Source organism: Physeter macrocephalus, chromosome 5 (genome assembly GCF_002837175.3).
Source record: "Physeter macrocephalus isolate SW-GA chromosome 5, ASM283717v5, whole genome shotgun sequence".
Lineage (NCBI taxonomy): Eukaryota > Metazoa > Chordata > Mammalia > Artiodactyla > Physeteridae > Physeter > Physeter macrocephalus.
Genome location: NC_041218.1, coordinates 100,522,807 through 100,535,463, shown reverse-complemented (window position 1 = coordinate 100,535,463; position 12,657 = coordinate 100,522,807). Strand labels below are relative to the sequence as shown.

At 52.6% G+C, this 12,657-nt stretch overlaps 1 protein-coding gene across 1 annotated transcript in view; it reads right to left on the bottom strand.

The window, feature by feature from the left end:
• Positions 1-12,657, bottom strand: part of ADCY1 (adenylate cyclase 1) — a 137,438-nt gene that overhangs the window by 88,683 nt on the left and 36,098 nt on the right. The window contains exon 3 of the mRNA XM_007109833.2: positions 128-246. Within this exon, the coding sequence (XP_007109895.2) occupies positions 128-246 (119 nt within the window). The remainder of the gene's footprint in view (positions 1-127; positions 247-12,657) is intronic.

Here is a 12,657-nt window from a genome sequence, read left to right as displayed (position 1 = left end):
GCCTCCGTCACCCCCGCCTCCGTCACCCCCCGCCTCCGTCACCCCCGCCTCCGTCACCCCCCGCCTCCATCACCCCCCGCCTCTGCTCCAGAGGCCCATCGCAGGGCCAGGCCAGTGCCAGCCCTACCTCACGTTGTCATGCCGCTGGATGTAGATCTTGTGGAAAATCCTCTCGGGGGGCTTCAGGAAGTCCTCCTTCATCTCCATGGCGACGTTCCGGGGCAGGAGGCTCATGAGCAGACGCTCCTGGACGGGAGAGACAGGCCCACGTGACACGGCGGCTCCCCCTCCATGATTCCTTGACTCGCCCACCCCAGTGACCTCGGTGCCGAGAAGCTGCCCTCCACGAGGGGCCTCGGACCCTCCTCACACGTGACCGGCACGTGGTCCAGTCCCACGGACCCCCCAGCCCCAGAGTCTGGGGGGGTCGTGAGCAGGCCTGGGCTGTCACTGCACGGGTAACCCCTCCCAGAGCACTGGGCAGGCACCAGCATCGTCTCCAGAACCCCCAGCCCGCCCGTGCGCCCCAGCTCCAGTGAGCAGTGGGTCACAGGGAGGGAGTGTCGCTGCCGCCGAGCAGACCTGTCCAACCTCGCTGCTCACACCGCGGTCCAACGCGGCCCCAACAGGGACCTCGAGGTGGGCTACAAGAGCACCTGTGCCCCAACAGACAGGGGCCCATGTTCCCACAGAGGTGCGTGGCTTTGGACACAGTGTGGCATTTCCTCCCGGTCTTGTCTTCCGATTTCCCCCTGATCTGTGGGAGACAAGCATTTTCCTCCCCCCGTGCCCACCAGAGGGTGGCGCAAACGTCTGGGCTTATCCACAGGAGCCGCGCCGCCCTGGGGACGCTGTCGCCCTTTCTGGACCTCGGTTTCCTCCTCTGGCCGCCACCCCTCCTCCTCTTGGTGGATCCGCCCCTGGCCTCAGACCCACTGGCCACACTGCATCTGAGAAACCGTGTTCTAGACACTTGGGGTGAGGCCCCACCCCTCCCTCAACCCTTTCACAGCCCCTCCCTCCCACTCTGCTTCAGAAGGAAAACAGAAGAACGGAATTTAGATCCTGCTTGGAATCAGGTAGGACATCCTACTTACAAGGGTGAACATGGGGCAGGGAGGGGGCACAAGAAGCCCCTCCCTCCCTCCAGCAGCCCCCAGGCTGGGCCCACAGCCCCTCGGCCTCGGCCTGTCCGGTCCGTGGCGGAGCCTCCGACGGGGCCACGTGGATGCCTGGCACCTCCCACCCGGAGCAGGGTCTGGGTGCAGCCACCAGGCCCCGAGACCCTCCTAGACCGCAGGTCCACCCTGCAGTGGGAGAGCACATCCCTGACCGGAAGCGTGGCATCCTCTGAAGGCCAATCAGAGCAGCACCAGGGACAACAAGCACGGACCCTAAAAGCCCAGCCCACCTCCCGGCCTGGGGTGTGGGTGTCAGGGCTTCACCGCCTGGGCTCCAGGTGACACATTTATTTTACGATGGGAGAACGTACCTGATGCACCGGAAGAGTCTCCCCAGGCAACGCGCCCCCACACACACTTCCGAGGAGGGAGGCCAGGCCCAGGCCCGCCTGATGCCGGGTGGAGCGGAGCGTGTCTGCCCGGGCAAGCCAGGCTGTGGCCGGGGCCCTGGGTCCGGAGCGAGGCCCGTGTCTACGCTGGGGGCCCACCCACTGCGGTCCCCACGCGGCTCCAGGCTGGACAGACCTCCACACTCAAGCAGCACCACAAGAGCACGGCTGTCCATGGCCACACGGGGAGAGGACCCTCTGAGACAGAAGTGCCAGTCGGAGCGTGTGTTCGGGGACAGCCTCAGGGGCAGAAAGCCCCACTGCCCAGGGCACGGGAGCTGCTGTGCGACCTGAGCCTGCATGGGAGGACGTCGGCCATTCCTAAGCCGAGGGGCCTCTGGGGACAAAGCCCAAGCACGGCCCAGGAGAGGAGCCTCTGCAGGTGGCCGGCTGTCCTGAGGTGGAGGGAACTCGGCAGGGGGCTCACTCGGGCCACCATCAAAGGACCACCTGGAAGCTTCCAGAGACTGTCACCGCCCTGAGATGCAAGGTGGGAAAACAAAAGCAGCTGGACGACAGGGCAGGCCGCCCAGGAATGGCCCTGGCAACACACAGGGCAGCCGTGCCCTCTCCTGCAGTCCCAGTGTCGTGGGCGTCTACAACCCTGGGCTCCTGCACCCCAGAGCCCTGCACAGAGGTGTCGGGGAAAAGGCGAGTCCCAGGGCCTGCAAGACAGCTGCCTGGCCTCACATCCTGGCTCGGCCTCTCGGAGCGGTTAGTCAAGCTCCGTCACAATCCCATCCCGTGTGTCAGGGCAAAAATCACACCAACTTCCTCAGCAGGGTGTTCTGAGAAAGAGACGAACATCTCAGGCCCTGGCTGACCCTCAGGGGGCCCTACTCGGTACCATGCCTCCCAGCACCTCCAGTGACAGCTCTTCACGGCTTCGCTCTCTTGTCTCCTGCATCTTTGAAATCTGTCACCTGCACCTGGAAAACCAGTCAGGTGCTGCCCAAGCAATATCAAACAAGCAAAACTGTGCTTCCCCGGCGCCCGTCTCACTCCCTGCTGCACCGTCGGTGATCTGCAAACGCCCCGTCTCGGCGATGGCAGACCATTTAACTAGATGGAGACGGGGTTGTGAGGGCTGCATGGATCAGACCTGCCACATCAGCCATAAAGTGTCTGCCCTGGAATACATATGTAAGAGGAAAGAGTTATCTCACTCGGGTAAGCCACTGTCATATGAGGTTCCTAACTGCAGGCTGTATTTCTGACCAAGGGCTCAGCATTAACTCCATCCACAAGATTAGTGACAGTGCCTAAAGCCAACACACATTAATAATCCAGACTAGAGAGCAGTACACAACCTCTCCCACAGGGAGCAAAGCAGCCATGTGAAAAGATCAAGCACCCATCCCTGATTAAAAACAAAAAATAAAACCCAGCAAACAACCTAAGACAAAGTAGCTCACGGACATCATGAAGATAAGACCTGAAATCCACATCCAATTCCAAACACAGCCCTAAAGCCTCAGGCAGCAATGAAACATTCATTACATTAGGAGCAGACAGATACGTTAATGAGTTCTAACCAGTGAAATAAGATACAAAGCCAGAAATCAAAGGGACAAATTTATGAATATGGATCATATAAAATATCCCAGCATCCTATGAAGGCTATATAAAAACCTCAGTGTTTTTCTTGATTATCAAAATGGGACTTAAACGTATTATCCTTAATAAACATTAGATATTTAAACAGCAATTGTGAGGACTCTGCTTCCGGAAAGATGCAGGTGGACTTCTCCCTGTTCCCCCCACTAAGTACACCAAAAGTCCCGGACGTTACACATAAAACAGTTACCCGAGGCTCTGAAAGGCAGAGAGGAGGTGGCAGAAACCTCAGGACCAGGGACGGCATGGAGGTAAGTCCTTGGACTTTCTTTTTGCCTCCCATAACCCAGACTGAGTGCTGGAGATGTGGGTGGCCCAGAGATGCCTGCCGACAGGCACGGCAGTAATAAGCTCCAACAAAAGTCGGCTCTCTCTAATCAAAGGGTCAGGACAGGGGCAGCCTTGTGAGAAAACTGCTATACAATAACGGTCCCACTCCAGGCACACCTCCAAAAATATCTGCAAACCTCCACCCTCCCCAGGCTGTGAGGAAGCACCAACCCCAGGCTGGGGTGTCAGAGAGGCCATGCAGGGACCCCAGCCTTTGGTCTTCCCCATCTGGTAACACACAGCATGCCTCCCACCCTGCCCCACACAGTCAGTGAAGACAAGGGCTTTCCTGCTCCTCCTGCACAGCAGTAAGGAGGTATCCCCAGCCCCATGAACCCCAACAGAGGCCCAGTGTGGAGCCTGGACTTACACCCCCACTAGGAAGTACTGGGGTGGTGGTCCCCACTTTCCCCTGCCAAATGAAGTCACAGAAAACCAGCCCCCCCAAAAAATTCAAAGAAGACACAGAGTCTCATACATAATACCCCAATTGTCCAGGTTCCAATCAGAAATCGCTCATCATACAAAGAACCAGAACAATCTCAACGAATGAAGATAATCAATAGACACCGACACCAAACGACAGAATAATTAGAATAACTAACAAGATTTTAAAGCAGTCATCCTAAGAATGATTCAATGAACAACTACAAACGTGTGAAAAAGTGAAAAAACAGAAACTCTCAGCAAAGAAATAGAAGATACAAAAAAAGAATCAAATGGAAATTTTAGGACTGGAAAAAAATCTGAAATAAAAAGCTCAACAGATGGGAACAACATCAGAATGGGGAGGACAGGGGAAAGCTTAGTGAACTTGAAGACAAAACAGCAGAAATTAACCAAACTGAAAAACAGAGAAAACAGACTGGAAAAGTAGTAGAAGAGAAGAAACAACCCAGACGTCCATCAGCAGGTGAATGGATAAACAGCGTGGTCCATCCACACAGTGGAATACCATTCAGCTATAACGGGAATGAAGCACTGACCCATGCTACAACATGGATGCACCCTGAGAACAGTATGCAAAGTGAAAGAAGCCAGACACAAAAGGCCACATAGTGTGTGATTCCATTTACTGATACATGAAATGTCCTGCACAGGCAAACCCACAGAGACAGAACATAGATTAGTGGTGTCTGGGTCTGGGAAGAGTGGATGCGGAGTGACCACGAATGGGTACAGGTTTCTTTTTGGGGTGCTGAAAATATTCAAAAATTAGATTATCGTGATGGTTACACACTCAAAATATCAAAAAAAAATTTAGCTGTTTTGAACTTTAAATTGAACTTAATAGTACTGATACATAAAATATAGATCAATAGGCTTTTTTTAATTAAAAATAAATAACAACTAAAGTGGTTTCAAAAGATGCTGTGAATGAGTCAGACCTCTTTAAAAATCCATCCTATATCACTGAAAAGGAAATTTGCTTCCTCTTGCTAAATTTCCTCACAATGGGAGATCAAAATTGTCCCATTTACCTTGTTAGGATGACAACTGAAGATGTGCTTTGTAAACAGCTGTAGGTAATTTTAGAATTACGACTTAATAATGGTATTTGAGGAATATCAGGGCCTTTGGGTCAGTGGCCTCTGCAGTCAGGGCAAGGACGCTGATCTCAGGGGTAGGACCTTGCAAGCCCAGGCTCCCTGGCTGGGCTATGGGGAACGGCAGGAAAGGAGGCCCCCAAGGAGCTAAGGGGTGACCTTCAGAGGCCTCTCACCCCCCTCCCTATGATCACCAGCTCTGAGAGGCTCAGACCTAAGGGTTAGACCCCGGTGGGGAGCTGTGATCACCTAAGGCTCCCAGGTGGTCCCTGTCCCCCAGTGGAGCAGCCCTTCCAGCTCTATCCCAACTCTCACCAAGCTGAAGGAAGACAGAGCTGCAGCTTACCAATCTGCCAGCCCTGACTGGAAAATAATACCTGTGTTCCCCACCCCTATTCGCTATATGAAAGCCACCTACTGCTCCCCATCTCCCAGCCCCTACCTGGCAAACTCCTACACATCCTTCAAAGCCCCAACCAAATACTCTTCCAATGCATGTCCCACCCCCCACCCCGCACACAGCATGCCCCTCAAACACGCCCATCCTCCAGTTGGGCCTCCCCACAGGGGCCAACTGCTGCTCTCTGTCTCCCATCCAGTTACACCACATCTTGCTGAGACCAGGTTCCCTCCATCCCAGGGTCTCCAGAGCCGTGGGCCAAGCATTCAGATGTGCAGAGTCCTGAATGACCACCCCCACAGGAATTCCAGCTGGGCCTCTCCCAACCCACTCAGGCACCAAGAGGCAAAGGGCCTCGGGGCTGACACTGCCCATGAACACGAGACTGGGGACACAGGGGCTGCTCCCTTGCATGTCACTCTGACTTGCATAACTGAGATTCTAGAATCCTAGCTCCATCCTCCAGAATCATGAGCAAGGTTATCCTGCACTCAAGAGGAGTTTCTGTCCTATGGATGATCAGCTTGGAAAGGTGTTTTCCTTCGAAGTTTGTAGGACTCAGCTTTCAAAGCACTGGGGCCTGGTGATGACATTTGGCAAACTTTTCGTTACTGGGTCAATCGTTTTAATGATCGTAGGATGTTTCAGGCTTTCTTTTTCTTCTAGAATCAGTTTTAGTAACTAACATCATGCTGGGAATTTGTCCATTTTGTCTAAGTTTTCAAATATTCTGGCAAAAAAAAAAAAACAACAACAAAACCTCTTAGTATTTCCCTCTCATCTATTTTTAACCTGGCTTTATCCCTAGGGCATGTGCTTTCCCCATCCCGAATCATCTCGTGTCTGCTCTTTCTTCTTGGTGAGTCTCTCTAAAGTTTTTCTATGTCAAAGAACCAATTTTTGATGCTTTTGTCTGAAACTGAAAGAGTCCTGTTAAAAGACCCCTCACAGCCCTTTGGAATATTTTAATCCAGATATCAATCAACCCAAAACATCTGTGTGAGCCTTTTTCTGTGGCTGAAGAGACACGAGGATGTAAAGGGAGAAAGCGGGCCACAGCTGGTTTGGGGGGCATTCTGGGCTTTGGCCTCTGCTCTCCTCAATCTGCCACCCACGGCTCTGTCACTTGCCTTACTGGCCTTCCCGCATCATCTAAATTCTCCGAGCCAGCCCCAGTTCTCAGGTTTACAAAACGGAACAAAGTTTTTACGTGCTCAACTGCAACACAGGGGCCTGAAATTAGTTTTAAAGATCTAAGAACCCAGAGGAGAGAACGCCTTCCGATCAAAGCACGTTCCTCTCTTCTGCCACGACCCCGGGGGACGGGACAGAGCCGGGCAGCCCTGCTTAGGGGCCGCTGTCTGTTTTGATTTGGTGGGAGGAGGGGTCGCTGACAACCCAGGTAGCTTTTTCAAAATATAGCAGAGAACCTTCTAGAAGTAGAGTGCATCCAATGAAGCAGACAGGCCGCCTGCCCATCCTCTGCAGCCCCTCTGGTTCTGCAGGCTGCCCTGAGGAGGACAGGACGCTTCTAATATTCCCACTTGGGAAAACGTTGGAGGAGGCCTTGCTCTTGGAGACTGGTCTGGGGAGACCACGCCTGTCCGCGTCTGCAGGGAGCAGGGCAGGAGACAAAGAGACACTCAGATTTTGTAGCCAGGACTTTCCTCTAAAATAGCAACTGCAGGGCCATTCGTTCTAAACGGTACAGGAGGGGAGGAGATGCCCCCGATTTCTGGCGCTATCATCGCTGCCTTCTCAGTGTTGCCGCAAAACTCGGTGATCACCGCCACGGAAGGCCCACGGGCCCTTCCCGGCGGCAGGCGGGTGAGAGGTAAGAGCTCCCAGTGGCATCCTCACCTAAGACAGTCAGGGGCTCTCCCCAAGGTTTGAGGTGAAGCGTACCCTAAAATCTACGTAACCGAATCCCTTTGCTGTCCACCTGAAACTAACACGGCATTGTAAACCAGCTATACTCCAATTAAAAAACAGAAGCAACCGATCAACCCGGGTGAGAACAACGGTGGCATCAGATTTGTACAGAGTGGGGAAGGGCCTGCGAATCCCGTCTAAGTTACTGCCCGGGATTCTGCAGTGGGAGCCGTGCTTCTCAACAGTTTCCATCTGCTGATTCCTGTCCCGGAACAAAAGGGTCCAGCAGCTGGGACAGGCGAGGGCTCTAAGGCTGCGTGTCTGCATTTCAGAGCAGGTCCCTCACTCTCCCCTCCCGCAAACCCTGGCCGGCCGGTGGTGGCCACACAGACGCAGGCCTGTCCTGCAGGTGCATCCCAGGGAGAGGACGTCTCCGGGGGCTCCGGAGAAATGTCTGCCTCGGGCCATGAAGCACAATCTTCTCCTGCCTGCCAAAGCCTCCCCGGCATACCTGGGTGGACGCTCATCCGGGGAGAGAGGAAAGAACAACCTGCCCGACTTCGAGGGCAAGTCCCGCCTCCGCACTGACCCCCCCAACCTGCGTCTGACCGGCTCTGCGTCCTGCTTGGACACGTCAGGGGCCCCGCCGCGCGGTCCGGTGCGCCACCTTCCACAGAGGGCAAAGCCCTGCCTCCCTCTAACCTTCTCCCATTTCCTTCCGGCTGAGGCCACAACAAACTACACGCCGCCCCTTGACGACCAAGCACGTTCCCCACCCTGTCTCACCGCTCATGCGCCTCCCTGACCCGGCCTTGCTCGAGGACCCCATTCCCAGCCCCTGCAGCCCAAACCCGGCATCTCCCTGCCTCCCCCCAGAAGCCAGTGGGGCACAACCGGCCGCCACACAGTGGTCCTTCTGGAGCTGGACGCACCCCCACCCCCTCCCAGAACTGGGCCATGTCCCCAGCATCCTCTCCCAGAACGAGGATGCATCACCCACAACCCCGTTCCAGAACCAGGTGCATCCACCAATATCCCCTCACATCACCTAGGGTGCCGCCTCACTGGGTCAGGGCCTGGAGAAGACTCTGGAAGCGGCTATGGAACTGGACTGCTCTGTTACTCGAGTTGAAGCATGAAAACACAGACAAGCCCATATGGTCAGGGCGTCCCTCACCTGCAACTCAGGGGGCTGTGGTTTTCACACTGACACAGAGGTGTGAGCTGGGCAGAGCGGCCTGGCCACCTGCAGGCTCCCCTGGCCTGGCCAGGCCGTCCCCTGGCAGGCTTTGATGTACCGAGTGCCTACTGGTGCTTGAGAGCCCTGAAGAGGTGGCTGAGCCCCATTTGAGCCCGAGTGCTTGCCTTCTGCCCCCCAGAGAGACAGGGCTCCCTGAGCTATAAACAGTCGTCCCAGCCAGAGGCAGGGAGAAACCTGAGTGCCAGGGACAAGGCCTCCCAGGGAGAGAGTTGTCCTGAGATACGGCCCGCGGGTTCCAATCAAAAAAATACAGCAAGTCAGGATACTGCCTCGCCCCCCTCTCAGGACCAGCCAAGGGAACTCACGGGGGTGACCCATCTGCACTTCTGTATTTACACAAAGAAAAGCAGAGCTAGAGGAACAGACTTGGGGAACACCAGCCTTTCCCTAGTGAGTGGCTCGTTCAAACCCACAGGAAAGTCAGAGCATGAATGGGCAGAGGATCAGAACACGTGCTCCACAGAGAAATACAACCGGTAAACACGCATGGAAAAGTGGCCACCGCACAAGGAACCGGCACCTGAATAAACGGGGGGTACCAAGTTCTAACAGGAAGAGAGGAGGGAGGGAGGGAGGGACGGAGGGAGGGAGAAAGTGGGTCACGGGCAACATTGGGGATACACACCAGAACCCTGAATGCTGGGCCCACCCCAGCTTTCCCAGCCATGGGACTGGGCGGGCCTGAGAATCTGCATTTCTGGCAGGCTCCCTCTGGCGCCGACCCTGTCGGCCCCAGGACCCCACTCAACCACTGCTACCCAGAGCTGGGTGTAACTAAGTATTACTTATAAGATAAAATGAAGCACAACATGTTTTGGAAAATACCCAGGACACGGAGAGAAACGACACTGTAATGTTTGCACTCCTGAGAAGGTAACCAAGGATACTTCAAGTCTATATGAATAAAGATGCTTATGAGAAAGAAACATTTTTAAAAACATGGCGTCTAAAAGTCAGATTCGGAGACCTGCACGAAGGCGAGGAAGCAGCAGCTGTCTTAGGTTACCTTTAGGGCACCAGTGGATACACCTGTGGGAAATGTTAAGTCAAAATGCAGAAAATAAAATTATGTATACACCAAAACGACAACAATGAGGGGAGAGAATGTGCATTAAGGACGGAAACTTGAAAATACAGAGCACTCAGCTGGGTTGATGGGATTGGGTGACATTTACCATTTTGCAGATTTCCTGCTTAAGAACATCAGGTCGGCGGTTAGAGCTCAGACCCGTCTCTGAGCTTCCGTGAGTCTGGGCTTCCTCAGCTGTGGGACTGAGAAGCTCCTTGCTCTCGGAGCTGCAGAGAAGTGACACACGTACAGCAGCAAAGGCTAGGTTCACAGCAAGCAGGAGTGCCTGCTCGGCCACTGTGTTCCCTGGACAGGAGTGTGCGTGCAGGAGGAGGGATATGCACTTGTAGAACCCGCACATGCAGGCGGCAAGAGTGGCCACACCACGGCCAGCATCCTCGCCATCAACAGATGGGACCCACTGGAGGGACAGAGGGCACACCAAGCATTCGAAAACGTTTTAAGGGTAGATGTTAGATAGTCTATAGGAAAGGCAGCAAGAGTAAGAAAAGAAATGAAAGACAAAATCAGAGACAGTGGATCTAGAGAAAACCATAATTTGAAAAGATACATGCACCCCAATGTTCACAGCAGCACTATTTACAATAGCCAAGACATGGAAGCAACCTAAGTGCCCCCTGACAGATGAATGGATAAAGAAGGTGTGGTACAGTTTCAAGATGGCGGAGTAGAAGGACGTCCGCTCACTCCCTCTTGCAGGAGCACTGGAATCACAACTAACTGCTGAACAATCATCAACAGGGAAGATACTGGAACTCACCAAATAAGATAACCCACATCCAAAGACAAAGGAGAAGCTGCATTGAGACCACAGGAGGGTCGCAATCACGATAAAATCAAATCCCACAACCGATAAAATCAAATCCCACAACCGCTGGGTGGGTGACTCACAAACCGGGTGGGTGACTCACAAACTGGAGAACACTTATACCACAGAAGTCCACCCACTGGAGTGAAGGTTCTGAGCCCCACGTCAGGCTTCCCAACCTGGGGGTCCAGCAAGGGTAGGAGGAATTCCCAGAGAATCAGATTTTGAAGGCTAGTGGGATTTGACTGCAGGACTTTGACACGACCAGGGGAAACAGAGACTCCACTCTTGGAGGGCACACACAAAGTAGTGTGCGCATTGGGATGCAGGGGAAGGAGAAGTGACCCCAGGGGAGACTGAACCAGACCTACCTGCTAGTGTTGGAGGGTCTCCTGCAGAGGCGGGGGGTGGCTGTGGCTCACCGTGGGGACAAGGACACTGGCAGCAGAAGTTCTGGGAAGTACTCCTTGGCGTGAGCCCTTCCAGAGTCCGCCATTAGCCCCAACAAAGAGCCCTGTAGGCTCCAGTGCTGGGTCGCCTCAGGCCAAACACCAACAAGGAGGGAACTCAGCCCCACCCATCATCAGACAAGCAGATTAAAGTTTTACTGAGCTCTGCCAACCAGAGCAACACTCAGGTCTACCCACCACCAGTCCCTCCCATCAGGAAGTTTGCACAAGCCACTTAGATAGCCTCATCCACCAGAGGGCAGACAGCAGAAGCAAGAAGAAGTATAATTCTGCAGCCTGTGGAACGAGAGCCACACTCACAGAAATATAGACAAAGTGAAAAGGCAGAGGACTATGTACCAGATGAAGGAACAAGATAAAACCCCATAAAAACAACTAAATGAAGTGGAGATAGGCAACTTTGCAGAAAAAGAATTCAGAATAATGATAGTGAAGATGACCCAGGACCTAAGAAAAAGAATGGAGGCAAAGATCGAGAAGATGCAAGAAACGTTTAACAAAGACCTAGAAGAATTAAAGAACAAACACCTAGAAGAATTAAAGAACAAACAGAGATGAACAATACAATAACTGAAATGAAAAATACACTAGAAGGAATCAATAGCAGAATAACTGAGGCAGAAGAAACAACATTCATGTTATAGGGGTCCCAGAAGGAGAATAGAGACAGAAAGGACCCAAGAAAATATTTGAAGAGATTATAGTCGAAAACTTCCCTAACATGGGAAAGGAAATAGCCACCCAAGTCCAGGAAGTGCAGAGAGTCCCAGGCAGGATAAACCCAAGGAGAAACATGCTGACGCACATAGTAATCAAATTGACAAAAATTAAAGGCAAAGAAAATTTATTAAAAGCACAAGGGAAAAACAACAAATAATATACAAAGGAACTCCCATAAGGTTAACAGCTGATTTCTCAGCAGAAATTCTACAAACCAGAAGGGAGTGGCACAATATATTTAAAGTGATGAAAGGGAAGAATCTACAACCAAGATGACTCTACCTGGCAAGGATCTCATTCAGATTCGACAGAGAAATCAAAAGCTTTACAGACAAGCAAAAGCTAAAAGAATTCAGCATCACCAAACCACCTCTACAACAAATGCTAAAGGAACTTCACTAAGTGGGAAACACAAGAAAAGAAAAGGACCTACAAACACAAACCCAGAACAATTTAGAAAATGGTATTAGAAATATAAATATCAATAATTACCTTAAATGTGAATGGATTAAATGCTCCAAACAAAAGACACAGGCTCACTGAATGGATACAAAAACAAGACCCATCTATATGCTGTCTACAAGAGACCCACTTCAGACCTAGAGACACATACAGACTGAAAGTGAGAGGATGGAAAAAGATATTCCGTGCAAATGGAAATCAAAAGAAAGCTGGAGTAGCAATACTCATACCAGATAAAATAGACTTTAAAGTAAAGAATGCTACAAGAGGGGCTTCCCTGGTGGCGCAGTGGTTAAGAATATGCCTGCCAATGTAGAGGACACGGGTTCGAGCCCTGGTCCGAGAAGATCCCACATGCCGGGCAGCAACTAAGCCCGTGTGCCACAACTAGTGAGCCTGCACTCTGGAGTCCATGAGCCACAGTTACTGAGCCTGTGCTCTAGAGCCCACAAGCCACAACTACTGAAGCCCACGAGCCACAACTACTGAAGCCTGGGCGCCTAGAGCCTA